General features: G+C 42.2%; 2 protein-coding genes across 3 annotated transcripts; one reads left to right on the top strand and one right to left on the bottom strand.

The window, feature by feature from the left end:
* Positions 1–2,437: 2,437 nt before the first annotated feature.
* On the top strand, positions 2,438–17,393 carry LOC144708826 (calcium-transporting ATPase 5, plasma membrane-type-like). 2 transcript variants are annotated; one of them, XM_078582266.1, is made up of 35 exons: positions 2,438–2,542; positions 2,795–2,994; positions 7,895–8,011; positions 8,078–8,120; positions 8,548–8,654; positions 8,743–8,874; positions 8,963–9,052; positions 9,620–9,689; positions 10,167–10,237; positions 10,312–10,395; positions 10,490–10,567; positions 10,633–10,704; positions 12,170–12,253; positions 12,467–12,549; positions 12,620–12,728; positions 12,810–12,865; positions 12,958–13,000; positions 13,068–13,151; positions 13,267–13,404; positions 13,657–13,722; positions 13,815–13,913; positions 13,991–14,101; positions 14,176–14,343; positions 14,560–14,619; positions 14,716–14,880; positions 14,972–15,088; positions 15,160–15,258; positions 15,346–15,483; positions 15,588–15,688; positions 15,801–15,846; positions 15,941–16,075; positions 16,163–16,270; positions 16,419–16,510; positions 17,024–17,124; positions 17,212–17,393. In XM_078582266.1, the coding sequence occupies exons 2-35, from the start codon at positions 2,818–2,820 to the stop codon at positions 17,241–17,243; spliced, it is 3,276 nt and encodes a 1,091-aa protein (XP_078438392.1). In that variant the 5' UTR covers positions 2,438–2,542; positions 2,795–2,817; the 3' UTR covers positions 17,244–17,393. The 2 variants fall into 2 exon arrangements, with proteins under 2 accessions (XP_078438392.1, XP_078438393.1); XM_078582267.1 differs by having other exon boundaries at positions 2,445–2,542; positions 2,818–2,994.
* LOC144708827 (Peptidyl-tRNA hydrolase II (PTH2) family protein) lies at positions 17,111–18,135 on the bottom strand. Its single transcript, XM_078582269.1, has 2 exons — positions 17,761–18,135; positions 17,111–17,586 (listed from the first exon to the last, which is right to left on the bottom strand). The coding sequence occupies exons 1-2, from the start codon at positions 18,079–18,081 to the stop codon at positions 17,404–17,406; spliced, it is 504 nt and encodes a 167-aa protein (XP_078438395.1). The 5' UTR covers positions 18,082–18,135; the 3' UTR covers positions 17,111–17,403.
* Positions 18,136–19,219: the final 1,084 nt, after the last annotated feature.

Genomic DNA, 19,219 nt, shown 5'->3' with positions numbered 1-19,219 from the left:
GTTGTCCATCCATCCGTAACCTTCCCCGTACTCCAGTCATCCATTCCTTAGTCGTCCTACATCAACTTGGTTGACTTAATTCACTTCGGATGCATTACGGTGACCGAAGATTGTCAGAAATAGGCTCTATCCTTTTGTGAACAAGATTCCCGTGACCAAAGACTGTCAGAAAAGGGGCTCTATCCTTTTGTGAACATATCCCATGGGTCGTGAACTCCATCATCATCAACCTCCGGCTACCTATCAAGCTATTTGTTGTTCCTCTCCAATGGACGTGATCATAGGGCAACCGGCATCAACCTTGACTTGAACTTCTTTGTCTACGTGCACCTCGGTTGTGCCCGCCACAAGCACCCTATCCGGAGTCTTCAGGTTGTTTTCTTCCCCCCCACCTCTATTTTATAGCGTTAATTGCGTCTTTCAGTGCCGGTTACATCTGTTCCTTTGCCTCGAGAGAATTTGTACGTAATTTTAGGTTAGCCACTGAACACTGTGTTACTTAATTTTCTTTGATGATACTTGATCAGTTCGTAATTGTTGACGGCGTGGACATTATTGGACAAAGAACGTCCCTACCACGTCGGTTCCTTCGATCTGGTTACGTGGTTCATTGGGAGCTTGACCGTAACAAAACCCGTCACGTGTCATCCAATTGAGCTGCCCCTTGCGTCAGTTGACGATTGATCTACTTACTCATTTTTTTTCTAAATTTATGCATCTTTTTCGCATCAGCATTTTGTGTTTTGCGATTGATCGATCATTGTATATACGGTCTGATCATTCCTGGCAGTCGTGTTACACCACAATGTAATGCAATTTGTAAATTCAATGAAAAGTATGCAGCAGTACTGATTAAATCAGATGTTCAACTAAGTTGACGAAATTTGATTGATCACAATCAGACTCCTCAACGTCCCTTTGGACCAATTTGACAGCTACGGGATGAGGGATAGTATGATTACCCGAAGGCATCCAATCCTCTACAACAAGAACTAGTTGTACCACAAAGAAATGACCTTATCTCTCACAATAAAGGGTGGCTAAATCCTAACACTTTATACTCTTGAGTTATCGAAGGCGACGGGAACACACATCAATGGCGCTGGAAGAGATAATCGTAAATACGAACGAAAGGAAGACGGTAGTACCTGTTGGGCTGGGACCAATGTTTGTGACGGAATAGTTTGTGAAGGGGATGTCGGCTGCGTGTGCGCGGGGCACAGGGTGGCGTGGGCGCGCGGCGCGCGACGGACGGGGTGTGTCGGCGTGCGCACGCGGTTATAGAGGGGTGCGTGGGACACAGCGTAAGCAAGTACCTGGGCGCGCGGATTGGGGGGGGGGGATGGGCGTGTGATGTGGCGGAGTGCGAGCACGCTGAGCATGGCAGGCGGTGATGGTAGCGGCCTCGGTGGTGGCGGCGGCGACGGCAACACAGCGGCAGCGACGGCGTCATGATGGCGATGATGAAACGTCCAAGACGGCGTTCAATGCTTCAAGAACAACCCATGAGGAGGATTTTGGGCACCTTCTTGGACAAGAACCTTTCGTTCTTGAAGTAGGTTGAAAGTAGACCAACTATGGCGGGAGACGATGGCTATGGTTCCTCCGCGAAGATCTCATCCTAGCAGGGCGTGGCGACGTTCTCTCCACAATCTAAAACTAGGAAAGGATAAACTTCCAACGAGAAGGAGGGAGGGAGCCAATTGGAGAAAGAATTTTCAAATTCAATTAACTCCAAGTCTGGCTTCTTGGGCATGTCGTCCTTTATATAGGTTAGGGGCATGCCCAATTGGGCCAAAATGGGAAGGAACCCTCTCATGACGAGCGGCCTTCCCTTAACAACAAATAAAATAAACAATCCAAAGGACGAGGCGAGGCGAGGCAAGTGCTATTGGTGGTTCTGACACGATTAGTTCATTTGTTAATACTTTCCTAGGTGAGGCAAGTGCTGTTGGTGGCTGCTGCAGCTGTTCTCCCTCATTCATAGTAATGAACCCATTAATTAATGCACATGCTAAAACTATAATTATAAAAAAAATTTACCCTAATTTCCATGGGAAAAATATTGTTGCCAAATACACACAGAACAAACTTTCATAACAAATGCAAGCATAAATTAGAAATACCGGGTTAGCATTTACTTATCGAATGAAATGATAAATAACTGCAATTCACCTGTCTACTAAATCTGCCCAGTTTTAAATTCTAATATTAATTTCAGTAATAATGAACCGATTAAACAATTACTACGTTACGCGTTCCTGAGCTATCCGTAGTCTGTTAACTCACGTGAAGAATGCGTCAGCCGTTATGCACTCCTACGTCATCGAGCTCGGTTGAAGAAGATGAGGACAACGGGATGGTTGACGGTTAATGGTTGACGCTACCGAACCCTAATTAAAAAATTTAAATGCTAATTCTAGGATCTATACTACAATTCTCGAGGACAGTCAGACGAAGGTTCGAAGAAGCTTCTCTAAATCCTCCCCGCCTGCCTCCCCGTCGAGACTATCGATCATCGGCGCTCCGAACTGATCACCCGGTTGGTTCTCTTTAATCGATTGTTCCTCTTCCATTCGTTGCTCTTATATGGTTTTTGGATTCAATTTCGACCTCTGTCTTATCTTTTTCTTCCATGGCATCCGATTGCATTGCCTGTTCATCATCTTCTTCTTCTGGGTTTCTCTCCATTTTCGGGTACCAGCCCGGCCAGTGGCCGCGGCTGGATGAAGCGAAAGTACCCATTGCGATGTCGTGCTCTTTCCGCGCTGTAATGCCGTCGGCTCATCTGCAGGTGTTGCATTTCCTGTGACCCAGATGGAGCGGGCGGGGCAATGGCTCAGCTCGCCTCACCGGCATCATCGACACTACGACGAGGAGTCCGGAGGAGAACGCGGAGGCGGCGATGGTGTTTGGGGCGTCGGAAGTTCGTCCGACAACACTTTCGACATCCCGCCGAAGAACGCATCCATTGAGCGGCTAAAGCGGTGGAGGGTACGCGGCTAATCTGCTTGTCAATCATTCTCGCAGAATAATCTCTTTTTATTTAAACGTTCAAAGTTGGCTTCGCATTTATCCAATCCATCGGCAAAACGGTGCGTTGCTGACTTCTGATTGTAGAGAATTTCGCATTCTAAACTTGCGGGACTAGAAGATCATGAGAATGCTGTATTGCGATGACCCAATTTCATTAATTATGTGGAAAATTAATCGGATGTTGATTGAATTTGGATCTCGTTATCTAAGAACCTTAGACTACTCTATCAATCGCTTCATTGGAATGAAAATGAGGTCGAGTGAGGCAAAGCAGGCGTTCCCTGTCATACTGTTGAAAGGAATACCCACTATTTATACCAAGTAGATGAATCATTTCTTTCTAAATAGGTATACCGATATTTATAAGGTTACAATGTGGGCCATTACATTAATGGACCAAGTAGACAAAACAAGAGACGAAAGAAAAACAAAATAGTAAAGATGAAAACATGCGATGGGAGTCTCCGGCTGTCACCCCCCCTCAAGCTGGTGAACAGATGCTTTTAATTCCCACCTTGCTCGGAAGCCAGTCAAAGAATGACTTTGTCATCCCTTGTTAAAAACATCAGCAATCTGGTGTGCTAACTTCGTGCGTGTAACCTGGACTTGTTCGTGGTCAATTTTTCTCTGTAATCCAATTCTTTTTCAGCTCAATGCGCTTCGTTTTGTTTTGTAAAACAGGGTAATGGACAGAACCAATAGCTGCTTTACTATTGCCGTATATAACTGTGGGTTTGTTCTACTTCAATCCCCGCTCTGTGAGGATACCTCTGGTCTACAACATATCACCGATGCCGTTGATCGATGTTATAAACTCAGCCTTGTCAGCGGACAGTGGGATTTCTTACCCAGCCTTGCCTAGATCAGCTTTTGATATTGCTCTTAGCCCATTAGGGGCTCTTTTCACAAAGCCCCAATCTTATATTGGGATCAACTCATTTTATGGAGGGTTGCCCCTCCTTTTTTACTCTCCTTTAGGAGATTAAGGATATTTTTGTGCTGTGAGATGAAAATATCTTGAAAGGAATAAGCCACCCCAATGCCCTAGAAATAATCTTAGTCTCCCACTGCTTTGATCTCAAACACGTCCGATAATCTGGCACTCAAAGCTTGATTCTCAATATTGTCATCACCCGCGATAATCATGTCATCAATATATATCAGTAAGGCTGATAAGGCTGATAAGGCTGATAAGGCTGATAAGACATTATCTGAGGAAGGCTGTTTCACAAATAAGGTGTGATCACTGTTTCTTTAATTGTACCCCATATCTCTCAGGCTACATGAGAACTTATAAGCCCGGCTCTTCAGAGCCGTTAAGTCCGTGGAGGGCTTTCTTCAATTTACATACTTTCTAACCCAGCTCTTGATACTACTCGGTAGCCAGCTGCATATGTATCTCTTCATTCAGATCACCATTGTGAAACCCATTATTCATGTCATGCTGTGATGGTGTCCAACCCAGACGAGCTGCTAGGACAGTTCAGATTCACACTGTATTGAGGTAAGCAACTCGAGCAAAGGTCACCCCATAATCAATCCTGTATGTCTGTGTAGCCATCGGCTTCTACCCTGGCCTTGTACCATCGTAAGGTACTATCTGCTTTGTACTTCAAAGTAAATGCCCATCTAGACCCCAATGAACGTTTATCTGGTGGACCTACCATAATCTCTCGCGTTTTATATTTTACTTATGCATCCATCTCACCGTCCATAGCCTTCTTCTAGTTCACATCTTTGAGTGCATCGTTGTGTTCTTGATATAGGCACAGAGCTGAGAGTTGCAATGAAAGATTGCAGGCAGTTCTCAGCTTGTGAGAGCTGACCACACTGCGAGGATGATACTTGGTACCTTGGGTACATTGTCTTTTCCCGTTTCTCAGGGAAATTGGCCATCCCCTGGTCGTCTTCCTCTACTGTAGCTGGCTGATCCAGAGACCCATTTGATGCTCCCTCTGTTCTGCCATTATCTTCCTCATCTTCATCTTTAGCACCCTGATATGATCCCTGGCCCTCCTTAAGGGGCTTTTGACCATTAAAGGTATCTTGGTCCCTCCTATCCCATGTTCCCTTCAATTAGCACAGCCCTCCCTTTAGGAGGGAGGACTGGAAGTTATCCTATTTGGCTACTCCTGTCCTTCCTCTCCTCTCCTCTACGTCCAAGCTCTTTCTCCCCCCTCTGCAGTCCCCGTCCTTGTGATTGCCTCTTCTTCACTGCGTCTTTGTGTGGCTTGCCTGCGGTTGATCCCAACCCCTCTCTGTTTGAACTCGCCTTTGACCATTCCCGTTCCCCCTCATTACCCCAGGACCTTCTCTTGCGTCTCTCTGTGAATGACATTGGACACATCTGGGGTCTGGGGTTATCATCATTATTGGAGATCCCATTGAGAGGGAGGATAGATCACGCTCCTGAGTCGGGATCGTTTTTTTTTGGAAATAAGGATAAGGGAGATCACACAAAGTCGGTGACCTTCCCAAGTCGGGATCATATTACATCCATAGGGATTGGACCTGTTGATGGTTCCATTTTGTCATGTTGGATGCTCGAAGCTCCCTTGAGTAAGATCTTCAAGTCATCTTATGGAGACTTGGAGTCTGTTCAGGTGTAATCTGCGGATAGTCGTGAGGAGTAATATCTTAGAGACTCCCAGTTGTGTCCTGGGTGTTGGCCTCAGGTAGGTACATTTCTTCACCCGCTCTTCTTTGAGTTTAATGAAACTCCCGTTTAAATGGAATTTAACGTCAGCTGACACGAGAAAATTTCTTAATTCAGGGCAAAAGCACTTATAATCTTTTAGGGTTTGTGAGTAACCCACAGACAGACATGGCACCTCTCTGGGACTGAATGTATTTCCAGGATTTTGAACATGCTTGAATACTGTGCAGCCAAAATATCTTGGGTATCAGATCTGTCTTCAATCAGACTTTCATAGCCCAATGACTTTGAAGATAGTCAGTTGATTATAGGAATGGCTGTCAAGACTCCTACGCATGGCCCATGCACACAGAGCTTATCATAATCTTGATCTTACCAAAATCTTCCTTTAAATGTCTCATAATCTTCAATGGGCATGGTTTTCTCACTTTTGCCTCGTCCTTCCCAACTTCATGGCTCAACTTCTTTAGCATCTGCTGCATCAGCTTGTGCAAGGTTGTGGAGTAGGTGCAGGATCCAGGAACTGTCCGTTGTGTGGTTTCCCTCCTTTTAATATGCGCACTGTAAATCAGACTTTTACTTACTCCCTTGTTCTCTGCATCTGAGACATCTTCCCCCGTCTTCTGATTTTTTGGCGCTTGCACTTTATGTCGTTCAGCTGCACCATTTTGCTGTTTTATCTTGGCCCAAAGTCCTGCACAGCTTTGTCTCTGTCATTTACGAGGACTAATTTAAGTCGGTTGTCTTTGTCCAGTACAATTTGGATGGCCTCCTCAAGGTTGAGAACACTCTCACGACTGAGAATCTGACTTTGAAACTTTTCATAATCTTTGTTCAATCCCGTCAATAACCTGAAGAGACGGTCTTGTAACGTTGACCGCAACTCTTCAGGATTTTTGATTGGCCTGAAATGAGTAATTACCAATCAAAGAGTCCGGAACTACTTCAAAAATTCTGCGACAGACATCACCCTGTACAAGGATGTGGTGTTGCAAGCTCAAAAACTTCCCAGGTGTGGCTCTTTTTCATGTTGCTTTTCTGGAGATTATCCCAAGTCCTTTTCTAGTTTTCATATATTGGAACTTTCATGTTGCTATACTTCCAGCAACCATTAGCAGACATTGGCCTCACCCCTGTCTCATGCTTTGTCCTTTGGATTACTTGGATCCAGCTCCCTCTTTAGGTGGTCATCTTGTCCTCTGGTCTCAAGTATCATCTTGGCGAAATCACTCCAATCAAGTGGCATGATCGACCATTCGCGGTGCTTTGGGTAATAAGGCTGCATAGGAATAAAGTTCTTCAATGGAAGGGAGACGCCACTGGACGGTGTTGTACAAGCAGTAGCAAGTCTTGCCTCTTAATTTCTTCAAAAAAATCAAGAGGTTTAAATCCATTGAATTTGACTACTTCAGATACGAGGGGGAAGATCACCTGGCATCAGTCTCTCAACCAGATTCATTGACCTGAATGATGACTCCCAGGCCTGTCTCTTCTGTCATGTCATATTGTTAGTCGATTTCAAGTATCCACCTTCCCAAGCTTCGTCGTAGGTGCTCCGTCAAGTTGTAGGCATATAGGATTCTTTGTAGACTTCCGAATCTCCTTTGAAGTCCAGAAGTAGGAGTTGAGATCCAAGGACAATACTAAACAATGACACTGCTGGACCCTTCTCCATAGCATGTGTTCCCTTCTCCGCAATACGTTGCTGATGAATGATGTCGGAATATGTTCTCTGAGGTCAATGGTCTACGATGATGTTGCGGGAACCTTCTCTGTAACATATATTCTCTTCTTTGTAATACGTTGGATCCACTGTTGCTGCAAATGGAGATAGAGGAAAAATGGGATGACTTGCCCTATGCCTCCAGCTCTGATACCTTCTCAGTTCTTCTCTTCCAGCCGGAGGCGGACCTGGCAGCACATGGGTCACACATACTAGGGTTTTTCATGAAAAGTTGGATCATCTCTTTCTAAACAGTTGGCCCCGTACTTATGAAGCTGGAATGGGGGCCTAATATCAGTGGGCCTAGGTGACAAAATAAGGGGGAAAGAAAATATAATTAAAGATAGAAACATGTGACGAGGGCCTCTGGCTGACAGTTTTTATATAATGTTGGGTCAGTCTGTTATTGTTATGTGCAAATGAAAGCTTTCCAGGTTCAATTTTTCTTCAATATTTTTATTTTTTTGGTTCAATTTCAGCAAGCAGTTCTTGTGCTGAATGCGTCACGAAGGTTTAGATATACTCTCGACTTGAAGAAGGAGGAAGAGAAAGAGCAAATAAGAAGGAAAATTCGAACGCATGCTCAAGTTATTCGGGTAAACAAAAGGAGAGGAAATATGTCGTGATTTTTTTATGGTTATATTTTCTTATCAACTTTTCAGGCTGCTTTTCTATTCAAAGAGGCTGGTGAAAGGGAGACGCCAGGTAACACTTCTCTTGCCATTTTCTAATGGAGGTTACCCTATGGAAAGTATCTTCTTTTGCTTCATATGATGATAAATCATTTCGCTAAGCTTCTAAAATTTTGCAAGATACAATATAAAACCAACAAAATCGAAGCAATTAAAATTACAAAATTATTGATTAGAAATCTCTGAAGTCCGACGTGTGTTGTGGATGTCTAGTATCCTCATTGCAGATGTCAAATTATTATTGTTCAAAAAAAAATACAAAAATATTCACCCATCAGTCATATCGAGAACAGCAGCAAATCTAGGATGAGAGAGAGCTATGATAAAAAATATTGAATTTTTTGAATCTAAATTAATTTGGCACAATCCTGTAACTCTTACGTTAATGTATTCTGAGGGTATCTGTTCTATCAGTGATTTTGTAATTCATTTCCTTTTAGGCCCCCCTGGAGCGATAACAGCCCCTGGAGCTTATGGCATCGTTGAAGAACAGCTGACCTCAATGAGCCGGGATCATGATATATCTGTGCTACAGAGATATGGCGGGGTGCGCATGCATACGACTCTGAATCCTTTATATTTTCTCTCAATTTTTTCTTAACGTTTCTCTCTCTCTCTCTTTTCAATTAAATCAGATGGATGGATTGTCCAGCTTACTCAAAACAAACTTAGACAAAGGAATCGGTGGAGATGAGGCTGATCTGTTAAACCGTAGAAACATATTTGGTTCTAATACATACCCGCGGAAAAAGGGCCGGAGTTTCTTTGTAATTTTCCTTAATTAAATCTTCGTTCTTATCTTATTCTAAGAGTCTAGCTCACGGAATTCCTGAACGAAACTTTTTCCTGTTGCAGCTCTTCCTGTGGGAAGCTTGGCAGGATTTGACGTTGATCATATTGATGATTGCTGCTGCGGTGTCACTTGTTCTTGGAATTAAAACTGAGGTTGGTGTCTTGTTGGAACACTTTTTTGCTAATGCCTATTTTGATAACCATCAGATATAATGTCGTAGTTTTCCTTGAACACTTTCCCGAAGCTTGATTGAATTCGTTCATAATATTTCAAGAATGTATTTTCCTGCTCGTTTTGGAACGATCCTACAACCATAATCGCTGTGAACCTGAATCTGTCGGGTTAAACAACCGTAAAAACAGAAAAAAACGTTTTTTTAATTTTGTTCTTGCTTTTTCTTCATTGGCGTGTTTCGTGGGATATAACTTTGAACTCTTTTGAGTAATCTATCATCTCCTTTTCCGTGCAACTTATATTTTTATGAATTATGCTATCCTACCATGACTGATAACTCTGGTGGTTGATTAACTGAGAAATTTCTTACTTGGGAGGTCTCTTAAAAAGGAATACTGTATGAAGGTACTTTGTGCGTTCTACTTTCGGTAATTTGCCCCTGACCTGTAACAGATGACGCATCTTCTTGTCACTTATTTCAGTTGCTGCTTATGTATTCTTTTGTTTATTGTTATCCCTTATTTATTGTTTGTTTTTCTATTTAGGGCATCAAAGAAGGATGGTACGATGGGGGAAGCATAGCTATTGCTGTTATTATCGTTATCGTTGTTACCGGTAAGATGTGTTCGAATAGGGAATCGCCTGTTTGCAGAAAAAAGTAGCCAAAAGTTTGAGAACTTTTGTTTGAATTTCGTCCTGATCAAGCGTGAAGCGTTGAACCTATGTTCATCGTCACAGTTTTCACTTGTTTTATTTTTATTATTGCAATCTATGTTATGTTGTTGTGAGCTTCGACTGCATCTTTTTAAGTGGTCATCTTCTTTTTGTTTCATTTCATTCTTGGTGAAACTTTTCTGATCTCGATTCGGAGTGTTCCATTGTAACCTCTGTTTTCTTTCTGCTGGTATAAGAGAGAAATGTGAGGAATGTACTTGACCTTTTCTCTCTTTTCGGAGGCCTGATTATATAATGTATATAGAAGCTCGAATCTATTGCTCATGTAACATGAGCAATAGATTTAACTGATTTCTGTTTGAAGTATACCATGTGCTCATGTAACAACTTGGGGTCAATTTTTATTTTTATGTCCAGCTGTTAGCGATTACCGGCAGTCCCTTCAGTTCCAAAATTTAAATGCTGAGAAACGCAACATACATTTGGAGGTACGCTTCTGAAACGATAGTCCCATACCCAGACTCAGACTTTTCTCTAATTACCTTGTGTGTTATGTTTTCAGGTTGTCCGAGGTGGAAGAAGATTTGAGGTTTCGATTTTTGACCTTGTTGTTGGTGATGTCGTACCGTTGAAAATTGGAGATCAGGTTTGTCGTGCCGATTCAGCAAAGCTTTTTATTTTAGCCTTCCTACATGGAGTTACTAAATTCGCCCTTATGATGGCTAAAAAATTGTCCCTAGGTTCCTGCAGATGGGCTATTTATTTCTGGTCACTCTCTTGCAATTGACGAATCCAGTATGACTGGGGAGAGCAAAATCGTAAGCTAGTGGTTATTTCTGCTTTATTATGACGTGATTTTTCAACCTCTTTCTGTTCTCTTCAGGTACACAAGGATCATAAGGCACCATTTTTGATGTCCGGGTGCAAGGTTGCTGATGGCTATGGTACCATGCTGGTAAGGAAATTTTATGTAGACTGCTCTTGTCGAGCTGGTTGTGTTCCGTATTCCCAGATACGTCCAGAGAGGATGACTCTAACAAAGGATAGAGACACTGAAAAAAACGATTTTCCTCTCCATGTGGCTGTATCGAGAGTGCTAATGAAAAGAAACTTAGATAATAACTGGCCAGGCGGACAGAGATGCAAAGAGACATCCCTCAATTCCACGGATCAATACTCTCTCGTACTACTGAGATCCCTTCCCTCACTGATATGTTTCTATGCAAGAAATGTGCAAATTGTTAGGCAGATACCAGTCACCCATGTAAGATGGGATCCAGCAGTCTTCTATCAATCTTCTCTCCTAATAAGAAGCGGTAGAAGGTCAACCGAGATCGGTGGTCCTCCCTATACAATTAATAAATTTAAAGTTATAAATGCATCCTAGACCCTAGGGGTCCCCACACCCTCCGTTCAGCTCCCTCTGGATGAGACAGAGGCTCAGCTCTTCCCATGGTGTACTATGCCGACCAGCGATGCCTCTCGGCATTTGAAGATGACATCGTTGCGGTGTAGCCATATGGCCCAGAGCACGGCAAACAGTTGTCCCCATTCCTCACCCCCCTGGGTACCCCATCCCATAGTGAGTCCCAGGACTCTGTAGAGACATTCACTCTGTCATAGACTGCCTGGCCAATGCCCCTGAGCGGGCGGGCATTCAAAGAAAAGATGGAACAGTCTTCTTCACCCTGCGTGCACATAACGTACTCTGTTCAAGACTTCTGGTAGCCATCTCTTCCTGGAGGCTGGCATCACCAATCTTCATCTATGACGCTGCCCCCCAAATAGCCACACTTTTAAGGTGATCTTTAGCTTCCATAAAACTTGGTTTGGGTTGATCATCGGCAGTTCCTCCTGCTTGTCTTTGTCTGATTTTTAGCATCCCTGATGATTCGTATCGATGATATAATTCTCAACCTCGTCATGTTAGTCCACCAGGGTATTTCGTTCATTTGGTCATTATGTATTTCCTTTAAATAGGGATGTCCTTCCTTTAGGAGGGCAGCCAAGAAGAGTGAAGCTCCCTGGTCTCTCCTCTCCAGCATTCTCTCATTGAACTCATTTACATCCTGTGGGGTTCTTTGGGGTACTGGAGAGAAAATAAAGACCTCAATCCTAAATTATTGAAACCTCAGGTTCACGTGAGTGGCCAATACATTCAACGAGAGATTATTCATAAAAAATTATTCCTCTCCTAAGGGTGTACTTTTGGTCACCTTAACATTAGTTTTCGGTGCGCCAAGATTTATCCACAGGCTGTTAGAGCACCGAGAAAGATAATATTCGGTGATCTGATGAAACCTTCACGTCTCTATCTTTCATGACTGATGACTGTTGATTGAGCCGTGCGTTTTTCTTCCCTCAAGTTCCGTTTTATTCATGCCTTTAATTTGATAGTTTCTCCCATCGGCACATTTCAGGTTACTGCTGTTGGTATTAATACCGAATGGGGTCTACTTATGGGTAGTATATCAGAGGACACCGGGGAAGAAACCCCTCTACAGGTTTTTTTCTTCATCTGTATATAGTACCAGTGTCAACATTACTTTTTTTTTCTTCAAAACAAGAAAACATTATTTTATTTTATTTCTGAAGAAAAGAGGGAAGATCACCCGAGAACGGTGATCAACCCAACTTGTCAACTTTAATCTGAATTTATTTGTGAGCACCACAACTTTGATCAAAGGTTGAGGTTTACGCTTTTTCAATGAAACAAGGTGCGTTTGAATGGCGTGGCCACTTTCATCGGTATTGTTGGGCTCACTGTCGCATTAGCGGTGCTCATTGTCCTCTTTGCAAGGTACGCCTTGTGTTTTCGTTCTCAAATTTTTGTTACCTTTATCAATGTCTCTGACACGTCCATCTACTAGATACTTCACCGGACACACCAAAAACCCTGATGGCACTACTCAATTCGTGGCTGGTCAAACAAAAGCCAAGGCTGCCGTAAATGGGGCCATAAAAATATTTACGATTGCTGTAGGTTTTCATTTTTTTCGTGAGTATATGAGCGTCTTGATATGTATTTGCATAATCATTTTATTATTATACATTTCAAAGGTCACAATTGTGGTCGTCGCGGTGCCCGAGGGGCTTCCTTTGGCTGTCACGTTGACGTGAGTCTTTTTTATTTTTTAGTTATATTTGATATTATTTATATCCGTTCAACCTGTGCAATTTAATAATTATTTTTGGTTTAACTTTGCAGACTTGCGTACTCGATGCGCAAAATGATGGCAGATAAAGCTCTGGCACGTACCACCTTTTCTCTGGCCATATCTATTTCAGATAATAATACATTTTATTTTATTTCTCCAGGTGCGAAGGCTTTCAGCGTGTGAGACTATGGGTTCAGCTACCACTATCTGCAGTGACAAGACTGGAACTTTGACATTAAATCAGGTACTATTTCATTATTGAAAATAAAATATTTTGCGTCAGTATTTAGAGGACTGCTCGCAGCATTAAATATCTCTCGTGGCTGACGTGTAGAATTCTCTTTACTTCATCATACCAGATGACTGTTGTTGAGGCACATGTTGGGGGAAGAAAGATTGAACCTTCTGACAACATCGAGCATCTTTCATCCGCTGTTTCGTCTTTACTTATTGAGGGGATCGCGCAAAACACGACAGGCAGCGTTTTCGCACCAGAAGTAATTCTCGATTACTTGTGATGATTCCCTTATGTTTTATTCTGGTTTGTCTGTTGGATAAAAAATCAATATTGAATTTTCATTTCTATTTCTTGACTTATCCCTCATTATCTTAAGTAAACTGCACGGACTTTTTCAAAAAAAAAAGCGAAATGTCTGTATATTTTTCTGACGGATGGATTATAGAAATGCATTTCAACGTATTTTACATGTCATGGAAGATGTTTTTTTATGAAAATTATGTGTTCACAGAACGGAGGAGATGTTGAGATTTCTGGTTCACCTACTGAAATGGCAATTCTGTTTTGGGGCGTCAAGGTACAGCTGCAAAACCTTCTTGTCATCTAATCAAAGTCACTATATTTATCTGCCTCTGTATTGGCGCTGATTTCATTATCATTCTATTTCAGTTAAGAATGCAATTTGAGGACGAGAGGTTAAAATCATCTATTCTTAACGCATTTCCCTTCAACTCAGAGAAAAAACGCGGTGGAGTTGCTTTACTGTTGGTAATGATTGCATCATTATTGGTTGTTCTTGTCGCTTTCTCATGTCTAATAATTCAAACATGTGCTTATTTCTTCAGAAGAGTTCAGGAGTTCACATCCACTGGAAAGGGGCAGCCGAAATTGTTTTATCTTCATGTACTGGCTGGCTCGATGAGCAGGGTAACGTGAAACCGATGGACGACGACATGGTGGGTACTCTTTAATTTTTATCTCTTTAATGTTTTGAAATTTGAGTATTAACAAGTTTTTTTTATTCTTGTAGATGAGCCAGTTTAAAAGAAGCATCGAAGAAATGGCTGCAAGAAGCCTCCGGTGCGTGGCATTTGCCTATAGACCATACTCACTAGAGGATGTGCCCCCCGAGGAGGAGCGAGACTCTTGGTCATTACCTGAGGTAGACTTGATATTGATCGGCATTGCGGGACTGAAGGTAAGATTATTGTATGTTTACTTGCAAAATTTTACTTGTTTTCCTTTTGTATTTTACTCTATTCCCTAAGTAAATTCTTTTTGCATTCTGATGATTGCTGCTGATCTATTCAAAGTGCATTCGTAGAATTCTGAATCTAGCTCCTATTTTTATCTAGTCATTAAGAATTATGATCATCGCCTTGTTCCTTTTTTTATCGCACGAACCTTGTTGTAGGATCCATGCCGACCTGGGGTGAAAGAGGCTGTGAAGTTATGCACTCACGCAGGTGTTAAGGTTCGTGTTTCTTCTTAAAAAAAGTGTTTCCTCCTATTCTTTTTCGATCTAATCTTGTTAATTGAGGCTTAGTATTATTATTTTCTTAATTAACAGGTACGCATGGTTACCGGTGACAACATTCAGACAGCAAAAGCCATAGCGCTCGAGTGCGGAATTTTGGATTCCGGCGTTGCGGCGGTGGAGCCGACAATTATCGAGGGTAGAGTTTTCCGTGCCTACTCCGATGCAGAAAGAGAGGAGATCGCAGGAAAAATATCGGTACATTTCCAACTGCTCAGGAATTATTGGCTTCTCTGATTGCGTACACTTCTTTGAAATCCGCTTTAGTCAGTGATGAAATTCTTTCCAGGTGATGGGGAGGTCTTCTCCTACTGATAAACTTCTTCTTGTTCAAGCTCTGAGGAAAAGAGGGCATGTCGTGGCAGTCACAGGAGATGGAACCAACGACGCGCCTGCCCTACACGAGGTTTCAGTTCATACTGTTGTTGTATGTTCTTAACATCATTCATTCTTTAATGATTATCCATCTGTATGTAGGCAGATATTGGGCTAGCCATGGGCATACAGGGGACGGAGGTGGCCAAGGAAAGTTCAGATATCATCATCTTGGACGATAACTTCGCTTCAGTCGTCAAAGTTGGTTCCAACTTTCAGTGCCGATTGTCTCTCGAAGTGGTTATTCTCGATTTTAATTTCTTTATTTTTTTTTTCTCTTGCACCTAGGTCGTCCGCTGGGGTCGGTCGGTGTACGCAAACATTCAGAAATTCATCCAGTTTCAGCTCACGGTCAACGTGGCCGCGCTTGTTATCAATGTCGTTGCTGCGATTTCTGCCGGAGAAGTTCCTCTTAACGCTGTCCAGGTTTATTTCTCTAAACTTTTTTTTTAAAGTTTTTGTGCATATGAATGACATTAAACTTGTAATTTACGGTTTTTTTTTCTTTTTTTTGGGGTGGGATTGAATAGCTTTTGTGGGTGAATCTTATCATGGACACGCTTGGAGCATTGGCACTGGCCACTGAGCCTCCCACGGATCATCTCATGGACAGGACACCAGTCGGCCGAAGGTGATATAAACTCACATTTTCTTAGTAATCTAGCTCTTCGTTTAATAATCCTTTTTCATGTATGCTTGACGAGGATTGGATTTTGTTTTGTTTGTTTGTTTGTTTGGTCCAGAGAACCTCTTATTACAAATATCATGTGGAGGAATCTTCTCGTACAGGTAGGTGTTTTATGGATGCTGAATCTTTTACGGGTGTTTTATTAACTGATTAACCGTTTAGATTGATTTATTAATTACATCGATGGAACTGTAGGCTACATATCAGGTGATTGTGTTACTCGTTCTTAACTTCGATGGGAAGAACATTCTACGCCTGAACAACGAAACCCCGGGCCAAGCCGACAAAGTGAAGAACACGTTCATCTTCAACACCTTTGTTTTCTGTCAGGTATGTACTTTTCTTCATCTTCTTCTTCTTCTACTGATCATGATAACAATTCTCCTTTTTTTTTGTTTTCTCTGCCTTTTTTTACAGATATTCAACGAATTCAACGCGAGAAAGCCCGACGAATTGAATGTCTTCCCTGGTATAACGAAGAACTATCTCTTCATGGGCATTATCGCTATAACGGTCCTCCTTCAGGTGGGTTTTCCTTGTGCTAAATATATATATATATATATATATATATATATATATATATATATATATATATATATATGTACGTATATATATATATATGTAACCTTCTTGAAGATCCTGAGAGCAACATGCTGACATCTTCCCCCCTCAGTTTCTGATCATCGAGTTCCTGGGCAAGTTCGCTTCAACCGTTCGCCTCAACTGGAAATTCTGGCTCATTTCCATCGCCATCGCCTCCGTCGGGTATGATAATTATAACAGTGAAGATAATGTCGATCATGATAAAAATGATGATGATGATCATCCTAACAATTTTGATGGTGATCATGATTACAATGATGATAATGAACCTGATGACAATGATTCTAATGATCATGACAGCGATGATGCCGATAATCACGGTGATCATGATAACAATGATGCTAATGGTCATGATCACAATGATGATGATCATCATGGTAACAATTTTGATGATGATCATGATAACAATGTCGATGATGATGATCATGATAGCAATGTCGATGTTGATCTTGCTTATAATGATGCTAATGATCATGCTAATAGAGCGACACTAAGGATCATGATAACAACTTTGAGAATGATGGCAATGATGATAATTACAATGCTAATAATGATACTAATGATCATAATAACAATGATGATTATATCAACAATCATGAGGATAATAATCATGATTACAAGGATGATGACGATGATAATGATAACAATGGTGATTTTCCTTGTCGATGGAAACAGCTGGCCTCTGGCCGTGGTGGGCAAGCTCGTACCCGTCCCGGATGAACCCTTTGGAAATTACTTACGGAAGAAGAAAGCCCCAGGACACGATGACTTAACAGGTTGCCGATCATATAAATCGATTTCTCATTCAGTTTATACAAAAAAATTCCCCTTTTAGTATCTCCAGCTCCTTCCTGTTCATGCAGGTAACGGCGTGGAGAACGAGATTCCGAGGTAGCAGTAGACCAACCATCTGATCGCCGCGAGCTCTAACCGAGAAGAAACTCATGAACTGATGAACATGCCCGGCCTCGAGGAAACAAAAGACAAAGAGTTTAAATTGAGAAGGGGAAAAAAAAACCCTAAAAAAGGGGATGCCTGTTGTTTTGTTCTTGGCGTCACTTGCAGAGCTTGAGATTCTTGAAGAAGGGGGCAACGAGGGGTTTAGGGCAAGGGCGGGTGGCGATGCAGGTGGGCGTGTTCTCCGGCTGTTCTATCCAGAGCTTGTGGTCGATCCCGGCAATGGCCAGCTTCTCCGACAGGTTCCGTATCTGCGCCTCCCCCTTCACTTCCAATGTCACCTGCAATCGATTCGATTCGATTCGATCAATCAATCAGCGAAATCGATCCCGACAATCTGCGCCTCCCCCTTCACTTCCAATGTCACCCGCAATCGATTCGATTCGAATCGATTCGATCAATCGAAGTGAAAAATGGAGGGATTGATCGATTTGGGGGGGGGATTGGGGCGCTGCCTTGTGCATGGAGTCGAGGTTGGAGGGGGAGCAGTAGGCGAGGGTGTCGGGGTGGTCGCGGTGAGCCCAGACGGCGGCGACGGCGGCGTGGCAGCCCTGCGTGACCACGCTGCCGAACGGCCACGAGTCGATGAGGTCCCGCCGTAGGACCACGTACTGAACCACCCGGCTCGCGTCGGCGGACCGCGGCGGCGCGGCGGGGTCGGGCTCGGCGCTCATGGTCGTCGCCGCGGCGGAGCTCCGCCGCCTCGGCCAATGGCTGGTGGGAGGAGGGCGGCGGAGTGGAAGTCCCAGCCCAGATGACAGGCCCAACTGCCGCATTCTCTCTCTCTTATCTCTCTCTCTCTCTATGTCCTTTGACGAAAGGAAAGAGAGCAACAGCGAAAGCGAAGAGAGAGAGAGAGAGAGAGAGAGAGAGAGAGAGGAGAGGGGAGGAAAGAGATATTCTTCTTTCTTCTAATTGCTTGTAAAGATTCTGTCATTACCTTAACAATTTTCATCATTTTTTTTTGTCAGTACCTTAACACGAGATATTCTTCCTTCTGCCAGCATGAGGAAACATGTTCGGGTCACGATAAGTCGCCCACGGAACCAACATGAATAGAAGATATTAGCCTGTGCAATTTGATTATCCACTATTTTCAATTTTTTAAAGTATAATTTGATTGATTATTTAATGTGAATTCTCATTTTGGATCGTTAATCGCGGAAGAACCTATCACTTTCTAATTAATTCCACAATTACATTGAGGGATATTTTTAATATCCATCAAAGCACTGACCTAAAGTCACTATCCTAGACACTAGATAAGCTTTCAAGGCCTTTACACTTCTTCTTAGCTTTTGCATCATGATCTTCATTCTTTATTAGTTCAAGTTATATTCGACATAGTATTAGTCTAGATCTGATTAGCTTGATGAAACTCTATCCCTCTCATAATAATGGCATCCAACATCAGTATTGTGGATTTATTACAGTTTATGTAATTCATAAAGGATTCCTGTGGATATTAAAAATTATTCATAAAATGTAATCATAATATTTAATAAAAATATTGTACAGTTGGTGTAACCTTGATCTTAGTATTTTCCCCACAAATAGTAATGTTTATCTCATGTTTTTGAAAAAATAAATCAGGACTATTCCATCTAATCAAAGTTAAGTTTTTTATTTTAATGTATTATTTTATCATATAATTTTTCAATTTAATAAGCTAAATGGCAAGTAATAGTATGTGTCATTCTTGGAGATAAATTAAAAGGATGTCATTAGAAAGTGTTATGCATTTTAATGGTACCCTTTCCTCCAGTATTGAAGTGAAATCATTTTTTTTCATGCATCCTTAAAAAAACCTAACCAATATTACTGCCACCAAGTCCATTTCAAGCCACATCAACTAGATTGCTCATGCCACTGCTGGGTATTGAGGCAAAATATTATCAAATCTCATAATGATTT

Source organism: Wolffia australiana, chromosome 10 (assembly GCF_029677425.1).
Source record: "Wolffia australiana isolate 7733 chromosome 10, ASM2967742v1".
Lineage (NCBI taxonomy): Eukaryota > Viridiplantae > Streptophyta > Magnoliopsida > Alismatales > Araceae > Wolffia > Wolffia australiana.
Note: the sequence above shows the minus strand (reverse complement) of the source record. Positions and strands in the feature narration are given on the sequence as shown.